The 24,594-nt window shown below is 44.5% G+C and overlaps 1 protein-coding gene across 1 annotated transcript in view; it reads left to right on the top strand.

The window, feature by feature from the left end:
• Lipa (lipase A, lysosomal acid type) overlaps nt 1–24,594 on the top strand; it is a 30,798-nt gene extending 6,204 nt beyond the window's left edge. The window contains exons 3-9 of the mRNA XM_032891817.1: nt 7,614–7,812; nt 9,525–9,634; nt 11,248–11,384; nt 16,303–16,449; nt 17,768–17,839; nt 21,748–21,819; nt 22,644–24,594. Coding sequence (XP_032747708.1) covers nt 7,614–7,812; nt 9,525–9,634; nt 11,248–11,384; nt 16,303–16,449; nt 17,768–17,839; nt 21,748–21,819; nt 22,644–22,877 — 971 coding nt within the window. The 3' untranslated portion in view covers nt 22,878–24,594. The remainder of the gene's footprint in view (nt 1–7,613; nt 7,813–9,524; nt 9,635–11,247; nt 11,385–16,302; nt 16,450–17,767; nt 17,840–21,747; nt 21,820–22,643) is intronic.

The raw sequence follows: 24,594 nt of genomic DNA, 5'->3' as shown, positions 1-24,594 counted from the left end.
CTGCACCCCAAGGACTAGGCCTATCCCCAAGTCGTTTGTTGCCCTCTTAGGACTGAGTAAAGCATTGAGATTCCAAAATGTCCCTCACTCCATGCTAAGTCACATTCGGGTCAGAGCTTCCCTATCTTCCAGTATCAGAGACAGCCAGGGGCAAAATCTGTGGTATTACTGTGGAGGGTATAGCTAGGTGCCACCAACTAGTGTGACCGTACCAAAAGCACTAGCCTCAGGCTTGAGTGGGATGGTGGCAGTTTATTTAACCTCTCTGGGTTTGTTTCTTCATCTTATACATGAGAAGAATAACACCTACCCCATCCTTGCTGTAAGGCCCTCGAGGTGCCTTACCCTGCATAGTGAGGTACCTTACCCTGTGTGTACCTCATGCCAGATTCAACTTTAGCCGCTACAGTGACAGTCACCAGGGGTGTGGAGGGCAGCGCTGTGCTACTGATGGGACCTGGTGATGCATGGTCATGTGCTCGCTCCTGCAGTGCTGGTCATCCACCTTTCCTACAGGCAGACTTTGAAGTGGGAATGTCATGGCCTGGACTCTGGCAAACACCCCATGACTTTCTGATTGCTTTCTGTGGACAAGCTTAGTGTCCCCCAAGCATGAATCGTCAGATGAGTCATTAGGACTCTGATTAGCCTGTTGGCCAAATGAGGATACCGAGGTTATGGGGGTTAAGTAGTTTTCCTATGACAAAATGGCTGGGGTGACATAAAGACAAGGCTTCTATACCTCATGTTTGAGTTTCCAGTCAGTTAGCCCTTTTGGTTAGCCCTTGGGTTTGTACTGTTGTCCCTGATACAGTCAGAAAACCATCTGGTAACTTCCATATTGGATTCTGTTGTTTAGTCTCCCGGGATCTATACGTTGGACCTAAGCCCCTCCATTTTGTTTCTTCCTCCAGTTAGGCTGCAGCTCACCTCTCCCTTTGGCATGCCCTTTTACCCTTCGACCTACTGACATGGGGTGATGAAGACAAATAGCTCTCAGGGGATCCAGGCTCCCCAGCCTCCAACTTCTGAGTCTTGAGTTTGGAAGTTTGAAGTCTGATTATTTTTAATAGCCATTTTCAGGGTACTTGTTTTTGTTTTGTTTTGTTTTGTTTTTTTAATACAACACAGCGGGACTAAAATCAATAGAATTTGAACTAATTTTTAAGGCCAAATCTTAGAGCTAGAATTAGACTATAAAAATTCAATCAGAGGCCATCATTTTGAATAACTGAAACCTAATGGCGGGCTACCAACCCCCAATCCACTCGCTAATTCTTGAGGAGGAGACCCTTAGGATCCCCCTTGGATGCTTGTTGGGGACATAAGTGTGTCTTGTGGCTTCTTCCAGGGCATTTTAGGCAACTCATTCTCCCCTGACCCAGCTCGAAGGATCAATAGCTGGCTGTAACTCCCTTTAAGTAGGTTTGAACATTCTTCTGATGGGCTGATTTGGACTGGCCAAGGGAGCTTCATAAACAAGACCTTCCAGGCCAGGCTCTGTGTATGGAGTTCCTCATTCTTCGGGTCAAGGCCAGAACCATTAACATGTCTATTTCACAACCATTCTGTGTTATTTCAGTACACAGCTAGTTTGGACGTAGGGTGCCTGGCTTGCTGGGAACTGGCTGGAAACAGACATATTATTTGTGTGCATGCCTCTTCCCTACTTTAGCTTTGAATAATTGCTTAGGTCACTGGTGAAAACCAAGGCCTTTGCAAGGAGGTAGACTTGGGTCTCAGAGTTGGCTGAGTGGTCTATGGCCAGTTGCTTTCTCTACAGGTAGGTCACCGTTAGGTGATGCAGGACAGGTAGGTCACCGTTAGGTCTCAAATGCAGGACAGATATGCCTGAGGTGCATATTTAACATACCAAAGGGGACCCAGCTGCCAGGTACTCCCTGTGTCCTCAATCCCTACCTGTTACTGAGTATGGCTATATTCTCCACACCCTCCCCTAAACCTCTCCAGCCCAGGGGTTGGGCTGTTTTTCCCTAGCTGCCCTTCCCTATATAATCCAGCCATTTTGATTACCTGGTCCCTTTTGGTCTACCCTTTACCTTCCTGCCTACTTGGTCTGGGTCTCTCATTTCTCTTCCTGCCTCTCCTCACCAGGTCATGTCCGCTCTGTGCTCTCCCTTTTATCTACAGTAAACTTTCTTCTCCACCATACTGGGACGGTCTCTCTCTCTCTCTCTCTCTCTCTCTCTCTCTCTCTCTCTCTCTCTCTCTCTCTAAGTTTCTTGTTTTTATTCAACCACCTCATCCTTAACATGGATATGAAAGTTTAAGCCATACATGACTTGAAGCCTGGGACATAACTGTTTTGAACAATATTAACACTAGTGCCAAACTATGCAAACTCTAGAAGCTGGCGTGGGTTATAATGTGGTTAGAGTTCATTCAGGAAGCACTTAGGCCAAAGCCTAATCAGATTTGGTACAAGAATGATTGGACATTGAGTTTGTCCAGAGCAGAGGTCCCACTTTTCTGGTTGATGAGTTCCTATGAATTGGTGGATTATGTGACCCATTTCATGGAGATAATAAGCTGAGGAGCAGCTCTGGCTTTGCACTACCTAGTGTGGTTCCATGGGAATGGATATATACTACATATAAGGTCCCACTTAGCTTTTCGTTTAGAATCTGCTGTTGCAGGATACAAATCCTTTTGTGGGAGATGCAGGCTCTTCCCAAACTAGCAAGGAGCTTAAGGTGTCCGGTTGAGGAGAACCTCACAATTCCTGGGTCAGGCAAAGAAGTCTGCCTTTTCAAGCTAACTCCCGAGGTAGATCCACTATGCTAGTGTCTTAACCTACCCAAGGAACTGTAGTCAAAAGTCACTGCCCTGGCCACCAATTATGAAGTTGAATCAAATCCTTTGAGACTTCATGACTAGTGAAAACTGAGTTCTGTGTCATGTTGACAACGCTCAACTTTGGCCTCCTTCCTGCTTGCCCCTTGGTTTGATTACTTCCCTAGACCTCAGCTGGTTCCTCATGACTTTTTGGAGTGAAGTAGCTTCCCATGCAGACTCGTGTCTCAGGGCGTAGGAGGAATTCCCCACCTACATAGTCGTCTTCCTCTTACGAGCCACCGTCATTGTTAGGCCTACCTTCAGCTGAGATTCACCTCACTGGGCAGGCAGCATCACATGAGGCTGCTCTTTAGGTGACCAGGGTAGTTATTTTGCCTGTCCATGGCTAGAAAAAAATGATACTTCAGGCTTTTTGTTTCTGTTTATTTCTGTTGTTGTCATTGATGATGTATTTGCGTTAGCTCCCGGAGGCAGGAATTTTAGTAATTATTGTCATACCGAGTTTATAATTTCAAACCTTTAGTGCTTATTTTTCCTATTTCCCAAGATGAACTAGAACCTTCACTGAAGGCAGGCACACCTGACCCAGGACACTGAAGGTAGAACTTTCCAGGCACGGAAAGTCTTACTGATGCAGCCTTAAAATGCTTGCTCTCTTTGCTCTTGTCTGCTCGTCCCTGTCCCTCTCTCCCCATCGTCCCCTTCCTCCCACGTGCCCATGGCCGGCCTCCTTTCCTCTCCTCTCCTCTCCTTCTTTCATTAAACCTTTCCATGTGGAAAAAACAAACAAACAAACAAAAATACTTCTAGAAAGCAAAGAAGCACACACAGTGGGCCTGGGGTTGACCCACTTTCTTCTTCATCTTTCCCCAAGGTGGCATTTTCTTTTGCTTTTGTTCCTTGCTCTCTCTCTAATACCAAGAAGGACCTGTCACATAGTCAGTGCTGAATGAGGGGTTGGTTGATGAATGGCTGCGTGGTCTTGACCCTGTCAAGGCCTTTGGAGGGCAGGATGTTTTTTCTTGGGGGTGGGGTGGATTGTATATCCAAGTCTCTGTGGGTTTTTTTGTTTGTTTGTTTGTTTGTTTTTGTTTTTTTTTTGCAGTTTAACTGCCTCACGAAGAGGTGATGATTAAAAGATAAATTCATATATGCATTTAGAGTTCGTGTGTGTTTTTTCTACTTAACACTTTTTAATAGATTTTGAGATTTAATATATGAGCACGAAATATGTTTGTCATATCTACCCTTCCCCACCCCACAGTTCTTGAGTTCCCTTTCAATTTTCCATCTGAAACTCATGTCGTCTTCAGTAAGACTATTCTCTAACTGTTAATTTTTTATTAAGTTATTTATTTACTTTACATCCTATTCATAGCTTTCCCTCCCTCCTCTCTTCTCCGTCCTTCCCTCTCCCTTCCCCTTCCCTCTCTCCACATACCTCTCCTCCCCCTCTCCTCAGAAGAGAGGCTTCCCATGGATATCAGCCAGCCTTGGCGTATCAAGTAAGACTAGGTATATCTTCTGTTGAGGTTAGGCAAGGCAGCCCAGGGATCCAAAGGCAGGCAATGTTGTCAGAGACAGCCCTGTTCCCATTTTCAGTCTTGTATGAAGATCTAGCTAACTGCACAACTGTTATATATGTGCAGAGTGCCTAGGTCAGGCCCATGCATGCTCTCTGGTTGGTGATTCAGTCTCTGGGAGCCCCCAGGTTAGTTGCTTCTGTAGGTTTTCGTGTGCCCTTGACCCCTCTAGCTCCTCCAACCCTTCCTTGGCTCCTCCCCTTCTTCCACAGGATTCCCCAAGCTCTGCTCAATGTTTGGCTATGGATTCCTGTATCTTTAATCCCTCTCATGACCTGGGTCTCAAGCTGGGCCAGCCATTAGTTGGCCTTCCCTCAAGCTCTGCTCCATTTTTTACCCCTACGTATCTTGTAGGCAGAACAAGTTGTGTGTCTAAGGTTTTGTGGCTGGGCTGATGTCCCAGTCCCACCATTGGAAGTCTTGCCTGGTTACAAGATATGGCCATGTCAGGCTTCATAGCCTCCATTTCTGGGAGTCTTAGCTTGGATCACCCACATAGATGCCTGGGACTTTCCACTGTCCTGGCTTATCCCAGAGATGCCCCTACCACAATCAAGTTGTCTCACCCAGTACTCTCTCCCTCCATCCCCCTCCCTCCTGTTCCCATCCCCACTCCTCCTACCCCCAGTCTCTTCCCTCTAGCTATCCCCAATGGTTGTCTAATCTATTCCCCTTTCTCAGTGAGATTCAAGTGTCCCCTTTTGGGCCCCTTGTTACTTAGCTTCTTTGGATTTGTGGTTTGTAGCATGGTTATCCTGAACTTTATGACAAATATTCACTTATAAGTGAGTACTTACCATGCATGTCTTTCTGGGTCTGGGCTACCTCCCTTAGGATGATCTTTTCTAATTCCATCCATTTGCCTGCAAATTTCATGGTGTCATTATTTTAATGGCTAAGTAATAGTCCATTATGGAAATGCACACATTTTCTTTATCCATTTTCTTAGTGGAGGGACATCTAGGTTTTATCCTGTTTGGGGCTATTATGAATAAAGCTGCTATGAACATGGTTGAACAAGTCTTTCTGGGTATATGCCCAGGAGTGGTACAGCTGGGTTTTGAGGTAGATCTAGTTCCAGTTCTCTGAGAAACAGCCAAATTGATTTCCAAAGTGGTTGTACAACTTTGCATTGCCACCAGCCATGGAGGACTGTTCCCTTTGTTCCATATCCTCGTCAGCATGAGCTGTTGCTTGAATTTTTAATCTTTACCACTCTGGGTGTAAGTTGGAATCTCAGAGTTGTTTTGATTTGTATTTCCCTGATGACTAAGAATGTTGAACATACCATTAAGTGCTTCTTAGCCATTAGAGATTCCTCTGTTGAGAAATCTCTTTAGCTCTGTACATTATCTTTTAATTGGATTATTTGGTTTCTGGAAGTCTAATTTCTTGAATTCTTTATGAATTTGGAAATCAGCCCTCTGTTTGATGTGAGGTAGGTGAAGATATTTTCCCATTCTTTAGGCTGCCATTTTGTCTTGTTGACAGTGTCCTTTGCCTTTTAGAAGCTTTTCAGTTCCATGAGGTCCTTTTTATTAATTGTCGATCTTAGTACCTGAACTATCGGTGTTCTGTTCAGAAAGTTGTCTTTTTTGCCAATGTGTTCAAGGCTATTCCACACTTTCTCTTCTGTCATGTTTAGTGTTTCTGCTTTGTTTGTTTGTTTTTTTTTGTTGTTGTTGTTGTTGTTGTCTTTGATCTACTTGGACTTGAGTTTTGTGTGGAATGATAGATATGGGTCTATTTGTATTCTTCTACATGCAGACATGCAGGCAGACCAGCACTATTTCTTGAAGATGCTTTCTTTTCTCCATTATATAGTTTTGGCTTCTTTGTCAAAAATCAAGTGTCCATAGGTGTGTGAGTTTACTTCCAGGTCTTTGATTTCATTCCATTCATCAACCTGTCTGTTTTTATGCCAGTACTATGTGGTTTTTTTTATTACTCTTTCTATGGAGTATAGCTTGAAATCATGGATGACGATACCTCCATAAGTTCTTTTATAGTATGGGATTGTTTTAACTATGCTTTTTCCCCCCTATCAAGCTAAGTATTGTTCTTTCAAGGTCTGTAAAGAATTGTGCTGGAATGTTGATAGGAATTGTGTTGAATCTGTTGATTGCTTTTGGTAGGATGGCCATTTTTACTGTGTTAATCCTACTAATCCATGAGCATGGGAAATCTTTCCATCTTCTGAGATCTTCTACAACATTTTCCTCAGAGATCAGAAGTGCTTGTCATACAGGTCTTTCACTTGCTTGCTTAGAGTCATATTTTATATTGTTTGTGGCTGGTGTGAAGGGTGTTGTTTCCCTAATTTCTTTCTCAGCCTGTTTATCATTTGTATATAGGAGTGCTACTGATCTTTTGTATTGGACTTTGCTTTTTACAACAGATTTAGAGTTACATCAAAAATTGAGGGGTTGGGGATTTAGCTCAGTGGTAGAGTGCTTGCATAGCAAGTGCAAGGCCCTGTTCAATTCCCAGCTCGAAAAAAAAAAAAAAAAAAAAAAAAAAAGAAAAAGAAAAAAAAAAATTGAGCAGATGCAGGATTAAGTAACCAAGATTTCCAAGTCTTGGTAGTTATGAATAAATCCAATATGTGTGTGTGTGTGTGTGTCTTCTGTTCCTGTACATGCTTAGCCTTATATTTTATGAACTCTTCAGTTGTACACATTTGTAAGTCGCTATCACCCAATGTCTATACTTAGTTCTGCTTATATGTTCGAAATGATGAGCAAAACTGTGTTAAGTATTCATGCGTGTTTTGGCCATCTGTGGAGATGAAGTCCCACTCCCTGCACTGTGGCCAGCAGTTGATGTTATCTCTGGGTAGGGATCAGCCATTGTTGCAGGTGCATAGAGCCATCTTGCTGTTGTGTCCTTTCAATTTATCTTGTTTGAAATGATTGTGATCAAATTATATACATACTTTCAAAGCTCCACCAAATCTATTACCTTCTTAAGTCAATGTTTTGTACCCAGGCATGCAAAACAGAAGAAAAAAGTGAAGTTTTGCTGCTTCCTTGTTAACACTGTTTGAAGAAGACACAGCCCTCAGCTTTTACAGGCAAACAGTGTTGACTCCGTATGTTAATTTGCTTTTGCTGCTCATAATGGCTTTGATCCTCTTAATAGTTGGCTGTTTAGCAAAACATCACTTGCTGAGAAGGTTGGAGCTAACCCCTTTTAAACATCAATGTTTTCCAGGTCCCAAACCAGTTGTGTATCTTCAGCATGGCTTCCTGGCAGATTCTAGTAACTGGGTCACAAACATTGACAACAACAGCCTGGGCTTCATCCTGGCAGATGCTGGCTTTGATGTGTGGATGGGAAACAGCAGAGGAAACACCTGGTCCCGGAAGCACAAGACCCTCTCAGTTTCTCAGGATGAGTACTGGGCCTTCAGGTACATCACAGTTGATTATAACTGTGTCTTTATCTTAAGACCTTAAGACAGACAGGTGGAAATTTAGGCAGGTTCAAGAGGAACCCTGAAGTTGTGCAAAAAGGGAGCTGATACCTTTTGAAAAGTTGTGAAGCTTGTCAGGGATTTAAAAACAATCATGAAGGTAGATTTAAATAAGTGATTACATAAGTGAATAGATTCAGTTAGGAATCCTTAAGGTATTAACATTCCTGGCCTGCAGTGTAAGCTTCTAGGCTAAGTCACAGGCAATCCGCCTCCACACTGTTTGGGTTTTCTCTCTCTCTCTCTTTCTCTCTCTCTCTCTCTCTCTCTCTCTCTCTCTCTCTCTCTCTCTCTCTCTCTCTCTCTCCCTCCATCTATAAATTGGGGATAATGAAGTCCTAGCTCATAAAGTCACCAGGACCTAAAGTACAAGATTCAAGGAAGAAGCCCTCCACAAAGCCTGGGGTATTCTAAGTGCTTTCTAACACTGAGATTGTCACTTCCCTCAACTCTTTCTAGCACACACACACACACACACACACACACACACACACACACACACACACACACACACACACCACACTACATATACATACAAAAACCATTGTGTTTTTAAAAAAGACCAGGATATGCTTGATAAAGCACAGTATGATGAGGTGGTAGGGGTGCCTCAGAGGGCCCGTGCTGAGGCATTGCCTCCCCCTAAGGAACCAGTCTTAGGAGTATGGGTATAGTATAGAATAGAGTTTATTTAGGGTATGGGAAGGGGAGTTGACAAGGGAGTAGAGACAGAGGACGGAGGGGGCAAGGGGGAAGAGAGAGAGAGAGACAGACAGACAGACAGACAGAGAGACAGAGACAGACAGAGAGGGAGGGGAGGGGCGAGGAGGAGAGGAGGCTGGCCAGGGACATGTGGCGAAAGAGGGGGATAGGGAGAGAGGGAGAAAGAAGTCAGGGAGAGAAGAAAGTCAGAGAAGGGGCAGATAGAATGAGGAGGGGCCAAACAGCACCTTTTATAGCAAGCCAGGCCTACCTGGTTTTTGCCAGGTAACTTGGGTGGAACCTAGCTTAGAAGGAATGCTAGTACACACGCACGCACGCACGCACGCATGCACGTACGCAGTACACACCCACTTGATTAAAAGACTACATCCTACTGTGCCAGGTATTGTAGAAGGTTGGCCCTGTAGACGATTAAAGTTTGCTCCCCTTTGATAAAACTAGAGCTACCCTGGTCTTGAACCACAGGAGCAAGAGCTTTTACCAAAAAGCAGTTATTAGGACATGTTTATTGTGACACCGCTTATAACAGCGAATACTCAAATGCACACCAGCGGCAAATTCAGTTAATCAAGTGTGGCGTCTTCACATAGTAAGCCGAGAATAAACGTCTCCAGTTCCATGCCAGCACGGACGGAGTCAGGAATGCACAAAGATAGGTGTCATTATCCCATCTGCAGGCCGTGTGTGTGTGCAGCGAATCAAGCTGCCTCGTGAGGTAAAATCTTAGAGGCCTTACCTTTGGGACATACAACTGGGCGGGAATGCCGGGGACTTCCTGGTCCTTGGTTAGTGTTCTGGACTCATAGGATTGATGACTCAGCCTCATTCAGTGTGTGCTGACACACTTCGTGCTAAGTGCCCGCGTGCTAGTCTATATTTGTGTGCTGTTTCAATTAAAGAGTCCTTTGTGCTTTTTTGGATTATAGCTTTGATGAGATGGCAAAATACGACCTCCCTGCTTCAATTAACTACATTTTGAATAAAACTGGCCAAGAACAACTGTATTATGTGGGCCACTCCCAAGGCTGCACCATAGGTATGTACACAAGGAAGAAGTCAAAGGCAATGTGTCTTAGACGTGACATACACAAAAATGACGTTACCTCAAATACAGCTTTTTTTTTTTTTTATGCCAAGCAGACATCAAGAACAGGGCAAGGGATTTTGAGTAATAATCTTTAGAAATTCAGAATTTAATATAAATTGTTAAAATATCTTAAAATGGAAAGAATTGATGTAGGCTCTGTTCTGTTATGTGTTTTCAGCTTGAGGAACATAGGAATGTGGGGAGGGTAGAAAAATGGGAACTTTTCTAGTGCCAGAAACCTTGAAGACTCAATAATAAACTAAACTTTAAATGTTAACGGCCCCGGGCTGGGGTTCGTCTCAGTGTTGAGAGGTAGCCTAGCATGTTTGAATCCTAGGGTCTAACCTGCAGCTCCACCCAAAATAAATACATTAATAATCAAAGAAATTAAGTCAAACATAAGTAACCACAAGGATGGCAGCTTATAATTTATAGTTTTGGGAAGCTATTTACATGTTCTGTTCATGTTATCATAAAAACTAATATGTTCGTGTATGTGCTGCAAGTGTGTCGTGCAGGCCAGGTCTTAGCTGTCTCTCTCAGGCTTTGTCTGTCTTGTTCATTTGAGATAATGTCTAGACACTAAATGGGCTAGACTGGCTGGCCAGCCAGCCTCAAAAGAGTCACCTGTTGTACCATCCCAGTGCCGACACTGTAAGTGCCGACCACCACACGTGGTTTTGTGATATGGGCTTTGAGAATTTAACTCTGGTTCTGTTTGTGTGGCAAGCAAGCACTTTGTGGAGTGAGCTACCTTCTCAGTTCGATATGTTTTTTTTTTTTAATTATAAATAAAAGTGCAAAGTTTTACAAAGTTTTAAAAACTGCAAAGTAGCACTAAATTTTAACAAGTAAGTTTCTCTAAGGAGAGCACAGAAACACATTCCGGAATTTCTTAGATTCTGACGTTTGGTGTTCACGAACACCTTCCGGTTCATGGCACGTGTTCCCCATGGAATGCATTCTGCAGGGACACTGGCAGAGTGAAAAGCTGGAGCATTGACCTCTTCTTAGATTGCCCTGCCTTCCAGAAGATAGAGCTGCACGCTCCTTTGCTCGTTATTAACAATACTTCTTTCATGGCGAGGTGACTTGTCTGTTAAAGTCCATTGTTTCTAAAGTGTTCTAAGGGACGATCTAAGGGAAGTGTAAAAGATACTTAGAGCAAGGAGTCTAAATGTGGCTTTTGAGTCTCTGGTGTTCTGCTTCGATGGTCTGCAAATTAGGGATGGAAAGAGGGGGAGGAGTAGAAGTGTGGGGTGGGGCTGTAGAGGTTCATGTTACCATGGAAACAGGAAGACTTTGTGGTTCCCTTACCCTGGACTTCCTTCCATGCATATTGTAGGCTTAAATCTGGAACTAAATTCAGTGTTTCTGAGCCAGAATGTTTTAAGAACTCTGTTCAAGTGTACAAGGGAAGCGTTATTTGTATAGTTATAGTTAGGGGCTTCCTCTGTAGGGTACAATGGCTGACCTTTCTCTTGTTTTTTGGGGTTTTTGTTTTATTTTGTTTTTTGGGGAAGTACTAGAAGATCTATCTAATTCCTTCTTTTGCCCTGCAGGTTTTATAGCATTTTCACAGATGCCTGAACTGGCAAAGAAGGTTAAAATGTTTTTTGCCCTGGCTCCTGTGTTGTCTCTCAACTTTGCTTCGGGCCCGATGGTCAAACTGGGACGGTTGCCGGATCTGCTTCTTGAGGTACTTGGGTCCTACCCGCTTCGCTTCTCCTCAGATGCTCTCTTCTTTACTGAAAAATTGGTCATTGGAGGAGAATCGGCAGTGCCCTCTGTGTGTGTTCTTACTGAGGCACTGGGTATGGCTCCCTTCACCCCTCCTCCCGCAGAGGCCCCTAGGGAGCCATCTCATCAACTCCACACTCAGCTGCATGTTTTCACAGCTAACATGTTAGTCCAGCTCCCTACCCACCGTACAAGGAGGGTGCAGGGCGTCTTTGAAAAAGTACCTTAAGTGTTCAAAGTGTTGCTTTCGTCCCAAGGACATGTGGGTGTGCAGGAGTGGACAGGAGATTGGAGACAGGAATGTGCCATCCCTGTGTGCCTGTCCCTGACCATGCTGAACACCATCTAGGACGTTATCTTAATAGAGCATGTTTTATAATATGGCCCTGAAGCATATTAGTGCTTAGCCCTAAAGCTATGCACCTCTAAGCTGTATTCAAAGGGGGAAACCGCACTCGTGAGAAGGAGTTTAAGGTTTTAAGACGGGATAATTCATTATTCCTCTATTATGTATTTTATAGAGATACAAGTGCATGGAAATCATACTCAGCATTAGCTACACTCCTATGCTGTGTATGGTTTTTTTTCATTTTGGTTGTGAGCCTAACCTTTAATGGCTGAGCCGCGCCTCCAGCCCTGTAATGGGTTTTTGATATTGAGAAACCATGCATTGCATTATGGTCCCAATAGATTACAGTGATGCTGAAAACTTCCTATCAACTAATGCTATCATAGCCTAACATATAATTCACAATTGGTGGTGATGCTAGTATACAAAAATTTATGGTGACAAGAATTCTATAAAAGTGTCAGGGATATAGTTTTCTATATTATTTGTGTCATAGTTGGCTGTAACTGCCACCTGGACACAGCCTAGGGTCATGTGAGAAGAGTCCTAATTGAGGAATGATCTAGATCACATTGGCTCGTGGCCTGTTTCTTGACAGTTAATTGATACAGGAGGTCCCAGGCCACTTTGGGCAGTGTCATCCCCATGCAGATGGCCCTGGGTTATCTAAGAAAAGCATTAGCCCGTGTGTGAATCGGTGAGAATCTCATGGTTCCCACCCAAAGCTCCTTTTCTGACTTCCTTCAATAATGGAATGTGAGCTGGGTGTGTATGAGGAAATCCAGCCTTCTCTCTCCCAATTTGCTCTTGGTTAGTGTTTTTCATAACAGCAACAGAAAAGCAAGCCAGAATCATGTCAGACTTGATAATACCTACCAGTGGCTCATTTAAATCCTTTCCTCTTATCGCATACACTCCTTGGTCTTGCAAAAATGCTTATTGTAAAAGCATGTGGCAGGACACCACAAGGGACTCATGAGTCTCATGCTCACCGCGTCTTTCGATTGTGTCATGAGGCTCTGTCAAGCGATTGACCTGTGCCACCTAGGATTGTGTAAGGATGTTACTACGTGACGATTGCACAATGATAAAATCACTTGAGGACTTGGTTCTTAGAGCTTCTTTGTGATATTAAGTGACTCATTACCTCAAGGTAGGTGTAACGAAGCTCCCTCTCTCAAGCCGTTTTTAAAGTCTTTCACGGGAAGTACGTACTTTTCTCTGATCTCAAAAGGACAGTTACTGAGGTAGAAGAACCACAGTGTGACACTTTATTGTCTTTTTAACTGCTATGTGGTGAGTTTTGGGTTATAAAGAACTACAGTAATTTAGTCAAGACTCTTGTGGTAGGAACGCGTTGCACCGGCAAATATGCTGATAAAATTTTTCGTTGACTGTCCTTGTTAATTAATAGTTCTGATTTGCATTACGAACACTTCAGAAATTACAAGTACTTTCTGACTACTAGGTCACCTCCATAATACCTTCTCTAGAACTACTCAATTTGGAGGTCTTTTCCTGTACACTCCACATAGGAATTTATGACCATAGAGATGCACCAAGATAGATGTGTTGTTTTGTTTCAATGTGGATGGTATCCAGTTCCACAGATTGTTCTGCAAGTTGCTTATTTCTCCCAGGGAGAGCTAGCCTGTGGACTGATTTTCTTGGTAAATGTTGCATAGACAGTTTTTGGTTCTAAAGACCTGCTATTAATTAGTTGCATTGCTGTGGTGGACATTCAGGCTGGGAAATATCTCCAGAGAAGATACAGGAGAACGTGGTTCTGCTGGAGGAAAGAATTTTCTAAATGTAGCCTGTTCCTTAGAGAATATGAGTTAACTTTATAAACCTAGAAATGCCACACACCCCCTCCCAGCCCACTTTTGAGATTACATTTTGTAAGTTCTGGAGTGGGGAGTCAGGGATCTGTGTTTTCATAAAACCTTCTCTGTGATTTCTGCTGAAGACTGTGGGCTTGGGAATCATGGTTTCAGACTAGAGTGCTTCATGGCACAAACTGGGAAAGTTTTAAAAAAAATTCACAAAACAAAACAAGGAAAACAAAAGACAGACACAAAAAAGTGAATAAATATTTGTAACATATTTGAATTAGTTTCTCTGAAAAATACATGTTGCTTTTGTGACAGTAAAGTATTCCCCTCTAATCCTTTGAAAAAAAAATACAAAAGCCTAACTACCAACCCATCTAATGACCACTTTGTAGACACTAAGCCTGGAGTAGTGAAGGGCTAACTTTTCATGTCACATGACCTTTTCTCCATGTGAAACTTACTTCCTGATCCTTCTTAGCCAACTTTTTCTTATATTGCTTTTCTGAAGGAGATCATTCAGACCTAACGGATGCCTAATCTTAGGTATTGATACAGGGTCCAACAGAATTGATTTAACAGTGTGCTGTCTAGTTTTTATGTCACCTTGATAGAGGTTACCATCACTTGGGGCTAGAAAACCCTCAACTGAGAAAATTCTTCTTCCCAATTGGCATGTAGGCAAGACTTCATAGGCATTTTCTCAATTAGTGATTGATTCAGGAAAGCATAGCCCATTGCTAGCAGTGCTACGCCTCGGCAGGTGGTCCTGGTTGCTATAAGAGAGCAAGCTGAGCAAGCCAGGAGGGAGCAAGCCAGGGAGCATCACTCTGTAATGGCTTCTACCTCAACTTCTGCCATCAGTTTCCTGCTCAGTGTCAGTTCCGGTCCTGACTTCCTTCGATAATGTACCGTGATGTGGAACTACAAGCTGAAATAAATCCTTTCTCCCCCAGGAGAGAAAGTATTTTGTCGAAAGTAATAAGAATCCCAACAAAGACAGACAGAGATCACAGGCTGTCTGTGGATCGGTAAATTTTCTGGAAGAAACTAGAATACAGTATTATCCATTTAAACTGGTGTGATATTTACTTTGTAGATCGGATAACTGACTTTTTTCTTAAGGGAGAAAAAGGGAAGCTCTGCTTCACCGTCCTGTGGATTGGCGATAAGCCCAAACAATAGAACAAGTAGTGGGTTACGTGTGCTGCTGAGCTCAGCAGGGACATTCAGTTCTGTCAGTTATTGGCGTCCACCAATCATCCACTAAGAGGCGGAGAGGCAGACCGCATGTGCAGCTACATCCATTTGCATTTACACCTTCCATGTACTCTTTGCCAGAGCCTATAGGCAAGTATGCAGCATGCCTTTGGCCTCTTTGGCTTGTAGAAGCATCGTCCTGGTTTCTGCCTTCACTACCAGTCACTGTTTTCTCCGTGCACATGTCACTGTGGTCAAATTATTCCTCTTTCAAAAGATACTTGGAGGTCCAACCTCTGAAAAGACCCAATCTCCAAATAACGCCATTCTCAAAGACAGTTAAGACTCTAAAATGTCAGCCGTTTAAGGGATCATAACGCAACCCACAACATTTCCTTTGTAGACACTTGAGTTCTCTATTCTTGCTTGCCCTGGAGTTGGTGGGTGTGAGCAAGACAGCAAAGGGACAGACAGATCCGAGTTCCATATCAGGAAGACCTGTTTCCCGTCCCGCAGTACACGAAGATCTACCTTGAGAATGTAGTGACAGTTCCGGCTGTACTCGTGGGTACATTCCGTTGACTTTTGGTTAGGGACAATGTTCACTGAGAACTGGAAAACTACTTTTACAAAGAGCTGGAGAGCAAGCGAATCTGGCCTTGTGGGCCGAGTCAGTTTCTGTAGTTGGACTATCCCTGCGTGCCAAAGCTGCCGGAGATAATTCACGAACTGGTACTGTGGGTCTATGCCAGTAAAACTTACAAAACCACGTGTGGTGCTGGAGGCAGGGCAAGTAAGGAGTAATAAATTGTCTAATGGCTTCAGAGTAATTGTTTATGGGCACAGACACAAGGATTCTGAAGGTGGATCGTAGGGATAATGGCGAAAGCGTGAATGTGCTCGCCACTGAACTGATCAGTTAAGGATCCAGATGATACATCTTACTTGTTTTTCCACCATAAAATATTTTGTGATACATTAACAATGATCATGCATGGTGTCTCACAGCTATAATCCCAACCTCTGAAAAACTGGGGCAGCAGGATTTCCCTGAGTTTAGGGGCAGCCTGGGCTACATAACAACTATGAGACCAGCCAGTGCTATACAACAGGACCCTGTTTTGAAACAAACAAAAACAAACAAACAAGCAGTAACCCGTCCGTAGGGGGCTGGATTTAGATATGAGAGTAGAAGGAAACACACTTAATTAGAGCCTCAGGATCTTCTCAGAAGTCCTCTTAGGGACTGTCAACAAATGCTTGTGGTCGTCTCCCTTTATAACCATAAACTGACTTAGCTTTCTGTCTCTGCCTTTTCATTGTGGGGACTTGTCTCGTGTCTCTAAGCACATCTGACTGAATGCATCTCATAGGTTTCCTGTTTTGAATGGTGATGCATGGCCATTGTGTTCCGGAGCCTGTCCTTCTGAAGGCACATGAAGCTGGAACATCAGGTTGAAATGCTGACCCATCCTTGGGTTTCTCTGTATTTTCAGGACTTGTTTGGGCAGAAGCAATTTCTTCCTCAGAGTGCAATGGTGAAATGGCTAAGCACTCACGTTTGCACGCACGTCATCATGAAGGAGCTTTGTGCCAACATCTTCTTTCTGATTTGTGGCTTCAATGAGAAGAATTTAAACATGGTACGTAGTTATCGGTGGGTGTGCTTATTGTGGGAGGCATGCAGACCCGGACCCACCACACATTAGAGTTTCATTTGAGAAACACAAGCGTCAGCTGGAGCAAATGGTCCCACCCGCTGCTACCTGTGGGCTCAATCCTCTCAGCTTCCTCCACAGAACCTACATAGAAACAATCAGTGAATGGATCTGTCACAAGTCATACTATTTATATAGCCTTGGTTCTAGTAGAATTCTTGTTGAAAATATTTAATCCCAATCTGGGGTTTCTATCCCACCTTTGACCATCTAGTTCCCAGATAAAGGACACACACACACAACCTTTTATATTTATTACAAGCCTCAATCAGCACAATATTTGGAAAGATATCTATCCTCTATGCTATTGTGTCTATTTCCCAGCCAATAATCCCATTATATAATTTGCCATGTTTCCTCTGGGCTGCTCTGAACTCCAATGAGCCAACCCACATGGCCATTATTTTATGACTCACCAAACCTATGGTGGCTTTCTACTCTTTTCACCCCTTCTCCCTCTTGTGGTTGTCCTACGAAAAGCCTGGGAACCTTAAGCCGGCCTATGTGTCTTCTGCCCAGCTATTGGCTGTCTACATCTTTATTCGCCAATCAGAAATAACTTAGGGGCAAGGTCACTGGGGCAACCAAGTGTTAGGGGCCGACCTTAAGCATACAAGACAACAGACCAAACCCCAACAGGTTTCTTTTAAAAATGTGAATCTGGAGAGGTTATACATCTGTATTTATGTTTGGTATGAAGTGCCAATTTCTGGCTTGTGTTTCTAAATGTATTTGTGCCTTAGAATGTTGAATTCTGAAAACAGGTTTTAAGACTCTGGGGTAAAGCCAGGCATGGTGCATTTCTGTAACTCCAGCACTGATCTGAGTCAGGAGGACCTTGAGTTCAAGTCTGAGTCAGATCCTTCCCGCCACGAAACAATCTGCAATGAAAGGGGTAGAGACTTTTAAAAAGTAATATTTTTATTTTTCCTAATATTAAGGGGAGACGTGATATTTAAAAGTTTGGCGATTTAGGGAAACATGAAGACGATAAGAATTGACCTGTGGTTGCAGCCTGTTCCCCATTGCACATACACTGTTGCCTTCCCTTCATAGGTCCTCTGCAGATGTGGACGTTTTTATTGGATATATTCGTAGTCAGATATACTCTGATCTCTGAGAGATTAACAGTCTGAAAAAAAACTGTGTTTATATGTTATTTTTTCATCCTTTGAGGAGAAAAATGTACTTACGAATATCACCTTAACACTATTTTCATTCTCTCATTCCTCATATCTTTCAGTCTAGAGTGGATGTGTATACAACACACTGTCCTGCGGGAACCTCTGTGCAAAACATGTTACACTGGACCCAGGTAAGCACACTGGGGTACTGCTGGGCTCAGGTAAGCACACTGGGGTACCCCTGGGCTCAGGTAAGCACACCGGGGTACCGCTGGGCTCAGGTAAGCACACTGGGGTACCTCTGGGCTCAGGTAAGCACACCGGGGTACTGCTGGGCTCAGGTAAGCACACCGGGGTACTGCTGGGCTCAGGTAAGCACACCGGGGTACTGCTGGGCTCAGGTAAGCACACCGGGGTACTGCTGGGCTCAGGTAAGCACACCGGGGTACACACCGGGGTACTGCTGGGCTCAGGTAAGCACACTGGGGTACTGCTGGGCTCAGGTAAGCACACTGGGGTACTGCTGGGCTCAGGTAAGCACACTGGGGTACTGCTGGGCTCAGGTAAGCACACTGGGGTACTGCTGGGCTCAGGTAAGCACACTAGGGTACTGCTGGGCACAGGTAAGCACACTGGGGTACTGCTGGGCCCAGGTACACTGGGGGTGCACACCCTGGGCTCAGGTAAGCACACGGGGGTGCCGCTGGGCTCAGGTAAGCATACTGGCCTCTGGGCAGTACACACTGGGGTACTGCTGGGCCAGGTAAGCACACCGGGGCCTGGGCTCAGGTAAGCTACACCGGGCTCTGGAGCTCAGGTAAGCACACTGGGGGTACTGCTGGGCTCAGGTAAGCACACTGGGGTACTGCTGGGCCCAGTAAGCACACACTGGGGTACACTCAGGGGTACTGGGGTACCGCTGGGCTGGTAAGCATACTGGGGTACTGCTGGGCTCAGGGCATACTGGGGGTACCAAGGCTCAGGTAAGGCACACTGGGGTAGCACTGGGCCTAGGTAAGCACACTGGGGTACTGCTGGGCTCAGGTAAGCACACTGGGGTACTGCTGGGCTCAGGTAAGCACACTGGGGTACTGCTGGGCTCAGGTAAGCACACTGGGGTACTGCTGGGCTCATGTAAAGTTAGTATTAGGTAAAGTTGGGGCTGGACAAGCCAGGGATCCTCAGAGCATCGCTCTCCTGCACGCCTGTCCCAGACAAAAACAATAGGCCAGATTTGGTTTCTTTATACAATTACGAGTGCTTGTCACCGGCTTGGTGCCACATTTGGTGTCTCCCATGATACTCTCTGAGGTAGGCAGGGATTCACCGGACACTTACCAGGGTTGAGTTGCTTCTCTCTTCCCTGCCTGACTTCCTTCTCCTTTACTTCCATCTCAGATTTATATATCCCTCTCCTATGCCCTCTTCCTTTTTCTCACTAATTTTTTTTCAATTGTGTACTAGATTTGTCTCATTTCAATAGGTAAGATATTTAAAAAGATAAATAAAGCCTGTGGTTAGCAGATGGCTCAGCAGCTACAGTGCTGGCTGTGTGACTTGAAGTTAGCCCCAGAGCTCACGTAAAGGTAGAAGGAAAGAACCAACCTCAAAGTTCTCCTCTGGCCTTCACAAGTGCACACACTCCCTCATCTTGTACACACAATAGTAAGTGAATGAATGAATGAATGAATGAATGAATGAATGAATGAATGAATGCAGACTCTGTGTCCCCAGAGATTCTAATTCATTTGGACAGGAGCATCTGTACTGTGGGTGTTTGCTTTTGCCTTTTTATTGAGAGGTAAGTTGTACACTCGATACATTTTTGGCATAACCTCGAATGCCATTGTCTCAGGAATGATAGGAAACCTTTGCCAGGTCCAAAAGTCCCCTCATGTCCCTGGCTAATGCCTTCCATGACAACAGCCGATCCGCTCTCTGTCACTGTATTTTACTTGGCCTTTTCTCGAGTTTGCGTGAGGAGAGACATATGATATAATGTGTATGTTTGGTGTTTGGCTGCTTTTCACAGCATTTATTATTCCTGGGAATGTCGTATTGATCAGTCGTTCAGCCCTTTTCATCCACAGGGATCTGTATTTCTAAAAGCTCTGCCAGGTGTGCAAGTCCCACCTCTTCCTCTAGTCAGGTGTGCAAGTCACTGATAGGGGTGGGAGCCTCATCTGTGGAAGTGAGGTGAGAGACACTGGCTAATATGAGCAGCGCTCTCGAAAGCTTCTCTTAAGGAGCTACCTCTTACGCTATTGTTTTGTCAGGAAAGCTAAACGTCAGGTGACAGAGCTGCAGCTTAGAGCAGGGGCCCCAGAATGCAAGTTGTCTGCGCCCTGACTGCTGCTCACATTCACCACTTAGGTGATGCATTAGGGCCTTGGTTTGCCGAGTCCTTCTTTCAGGGCCCTGCTGCTCTCAAATGTGTTTCTGTTTATGATCACTTGTTTTCTCCACAAGTCCTCACACTAAAATTCCCCCAAGGTGTGTGAATAGTTTACCTCTCTATTCGGACATGTCTTCACAAAGGCCCCATTCCCTAAGATGTCTCAGCCTGGCCTTTCAGGGTCCCTTGGCTGTGTTGAGACTGTGGCTGCCCTAAGCTCACTCTATGTCATCGTCACAGAAGGGTCATATTTCATTCTCAGTGTCCCTGGCCCCCCATGAGCACTGAATTTGGATGAGAGTAGGTGAACTGGCTATAATCCAACTGTCTGTTCTGATTCTGGCCCCTTTAATCAGCTGATCTTGGTCAAAGACTGCAGGCTGAGGGCCATAGCATAGCCAAGTTGTGATTTCAGCATTTCCAAATCCACAGCTAAGTGGACACAGCCCTGTGCCTTTTGCCCTTCTGATCACTGTGATGTCCCTCTGTCTATACAGGGGTTACTCTGTACAGCTATTTTCTAGTGTCTTCTGGTTATTGCTCTCCCGCTGGGCTCTCCCGCTGGACCTTGATACCAGAGGTCAGGTGCATGTTCCACGGTTGTTTTGTTTTGTTTTAATTCAGTCCAGGACCCTTGCCCATGAGATGCCACACATGCCCATGAAGGCTAGATCTTCCCTCCTCAGATATATCTGCCTGGAAACATCCTCATAGACACAGCCATGCCTAGAGATGTCTCTTAGTTAATTCCAAATTTAGTCAAATTGGCAATCATAGCATCCTTTAGTCTGAATCTGACAAGTTCATTCTCTTGTCCTCCAGCCAAACCTATTCTTGCCTCTCCACACGCCCACCCTCCAGCCCTGCCTAGAGCCTGGGTACTTGTTTCTCTTGGAAGAGTCCCATCCTCACCTGGCTTTACCTTGCTAACCACTGCCGCTGAGGACACAGATGAAAATAGGCTCCCGGCCCTATCCCACGCACATCTATCCAGGATCTGAATTCTGGAGGTGTGTTCCTAGGATCTGCTTATTAATAATTAACTCGGATCGTTCTGATTTCATCCGCTGTTTGAAATGCGCTGTTTTTTTTTTTTTTTTTTTTTTTGTTGTTGATTAACTCTTTAAAATAGTGCAGATAGCTGAGCACCCCGACGCAGGCTAAGTCACAAAGCTATTCCCTGCTCGCCTGGTGCTTTCTCCATGTGACGTGTGAGAAAGTGGTGAGCTAAAGTCTGCGTACCCGTCACTAATTTCAGTGTTGTTTGAACATCAGAGAACAAACATGCTGGGTGCCAACCATGACAGTTACCATGTCACTTGGCAATACATCTTTTGCAGTTCACCGTCCGAACTGTCAGTGAGCATGGCCATCTCCACATAAAATCACTAACTCCTTAAAAATGCCCAAGAAGCAAATTTTAGCAGAAAACCTCCACACAGACAAAGGTCTTCTCGTAGGGGTAACCCTACTGCTCATAGCCGCTTTCCCAACCGTTCAGTCAGAAATTCAGTCATGCGGTAAAGGAAGCCATAGTCCAGTTTTAAATTTACCTTAAATAATTATCTGGAAATGACAAATAGACCCAGAATGGGGAGAAGCATGATTTCTGAGGCCCTAATTAACTCTAGCAACCTCTTATATTATCTTATAAATTTCAATGTCTGCTAAGTTTTTTTCACCCCAAATTTTACTGTCTTTTAGGTTGTTAAATACCATAAGCTTCAAGCTTTTGACTGGGGAAGCAGTGACAAGAATTATTTTCATTACAACCAGGTAAGACTTTTAATTAAAATGGGCTTTGAAAACTCACCACAACTCAGTTGGGCTCAGCTTCTGGGCAGGAGAATGTTCTTGGCAGGACTGCCTGGTTATGACGTTTTCCCCTAGTCCGCTCAGATCTTTCCAGATCTGGCAGCCGTGGTACGGCCCAGACCTCCCGTCTCCATCTTTCTGGCTGTAAATAAGGGGTCCTTGTGATTCAGTGGGGTCATAAACAAACTCCTCAGGACCGGAAAGCCGCCGGGCTGCTGCCAGCGTGCTGGACTTGAGACCTCAGACCTATCACATGGCTTTTACGCCTTTTCTTCTCTGTGCAAATACAATTTCCATTTTTGATCACCGAGTTTCCTAAAGTATGAGAACCTTTCTCTCTGCTTTTCTTAATTCTTGAGGTAGCCCATGTCTGTGGCTTAAAGTTCAGAAAATGGAGGCATGGAGAGGATTTGTGAGACGTCTCTTACATTGAGAGGGAGAGGGCACCAGGAGATGAGCCCACAGTGCCTCCCTGTTCAGTTGCATCTACTGCCTTGACCCCACATCTGGGGAAAACTGTGATACTCCCTGGGGATCAAGTGGTCCCTACAGTGCAGCAGAAGGGAACATCTCCACAACTCCACTTCTTGTAACGATTATCTGAAAAACATCCTGGAAGCAGTTCTTAAAATGTGTTTTTTTTTTAATTAAAATCTTTTTTTTTTTTTACTTTCAAATCAGACTTACTAGACATTCATTTTTCAACGGAGGTTTCATTTATTACGGTTTAAAAAATTATAGCAAGAATAATTGCGAAGCTTTCTGTGATTTTTTTTTTCTTGTAGAGTTATCCACCCTTGTACAGCATAAAAGACATGCATCTACCCACTGCTTTGTGGAGCGGGGGCAAGGACTGGCTGGCAGACACCAGCGACATCAGTATCTTACTGACTGAAATCCCCACGTTAGTGTACCACAAGAACATTCCCGAGTGGGACCATCTGGATTTTATCTGGGGTTTGGATGCCCCCTGGAGGCTGTATGATGAAGTAGTCAGTCTAATGAAGAAATACCAGTGAGTGCCAAGGCTTGAGATGCTTCCCCTTCACTAGGGGAAAAAAGGACAGGTGTTTGCTTAATTCCTGCAAAATACTTGTGTTTTCCTGGTCTTGATCATTTGTATTTTTTATGTGCAAGAAAACGAGGATGTTGAAGACGTACATGGGTCTGGTCAGTAAGAAGCACGCTAGCTGTCTTCTGCTTCATTCAGACTGACAAGCTAGAGTCACAACCAGCGATGCCTTTTAAGTCTTTAGAAAGCATGGGTGTTACGTGAAAAAGCCATTGCAATCCTTTTGTTTACTTCTTACGGTCGTTTTCGGTGTCTGCATGCTGTGCATATACATGCCTATGTGTGTGCCCTGTGCTGACCAGACCCTCCTTGTGTGGAGGTAAGGGCTCACATCAGGGTATCTTCCTCAGACACTTTCCACTTTACTTTTTGAGACCTGGTCTCTCGCTGAACCAGTCAGTAGCTTGCTATTCCAGTTAGACTGGCTGACCAGGGAGCCTCCAGGACCTGTCCGTCTCTACCTTCCCCCTCACCAGGTCTTCGGAGGGTGATGTCCCAGCCAGCATTTTTACACTGGTTCTAGGGACAGGAACTCAGGTTCTCATGCTTGACTAGCAAGCCCTTTCATCACCAAACCATTGCCTCAAACCCTCTGTGATCGAAAAGCTGCTCAATTACCTTTATGTTCCCACCCAACGCAAGTGAACGAGCACAAGACGTTTCAAGCTGTTGTTTGTGAGCAAAGATCAATCTGCCAGTGGCTTGAACACGCTATGAGAAACCCTCGCTCTGAGCTTGACAAACTGCAGTCCAGGTTCTCCAGAGATTGAGACAGGGAGGCTGCTGTTAGATTTAGGGTTCATCTAGAGAGTGAGACTTTGTCTCTACAAAACCAAAGACAAAGGAGAAGAAGAAAAAAAACCCTAAAGTACTCAGTTCTCATCTGTTAGCCTCAGGGGCCTTAGACAGTTCCTACGCTTACCTATGCAAACAACATTTTCATGTCTTTATGCAGTAGCTACCTAGTGAAGTCCAGTGTTACCCCAGCTTCTCCAGGAGTAAACATTCTCTCTTCAATCTCATCAGACCTCAGTAGCAAGCATTTAGTGAATATTTAGATTTTTCAGGCCAAGCCAAGACAAAAATGAATAGAATAAAAGAAAAAAAAAGCCCAGACTCTTGAAAAGTGGTTTGCACTGATTTAAAAATTAAAAAAAAATATCTTGAAGAATGACATGATGAACTGTGTTGGTTCCGCACGTGTAGTCGGATCCCTCTTCTGTGGAGAACGTTCTGTGGAGGGACAAACCACTAATTTGCCCCAAGTGAATGTGGCCGTAGTGACAGCGACAGTGCCTCTGTGAAGCAGGGCTGGCTGCTGGTGACAAGCGTTCCAGTTCCTTTTCTCAGAGATGAAGCGGATGTTTTCAGACAGAGCTCGGCTCAGGAATTTCGCTTGGAGAATCAGTGTTTATGTGCACAGTGTTTTAGTGAGCCTGCTCTGCGCCTGCCTATGGGGAAGCCCTCGACTGTTCACCGGGCTCGTGGGTGACGGCTGCCGTCAGCTGGACAGTGGATAAGTTTTCTGACGTAGTCACCACAGATGCAGGGATATCGCTTTGTGTCGACTCCTAAGGCAGGCAGGACGATACGACTTGGTAACATTGTAAAGGTTCACATTTAAACTTTTCAATAAATCTCAGCCTCACAGGCCTGAACATCTA

The sequence above is a fragment of the Rattus rattus genome, chromosome 2 (assembly GCF_011064425.1).
Source record: "Rattus rattus isolate New Zealand chromosome 2, Rrattus_CSIRO_v1, whole genome shotgun sequence".
NCBI classification, from domain to species: Eukaryota; Metazoa; Chordata; class Mammalia; order Rodentia; family Muridae; genus Rattus; species Rattus rattus.
The sequence above is the reverse complement of the archived record's forward strand: the minus strand, read 5'-3'. Positions and strand labels throughout refer to the sequence as shown.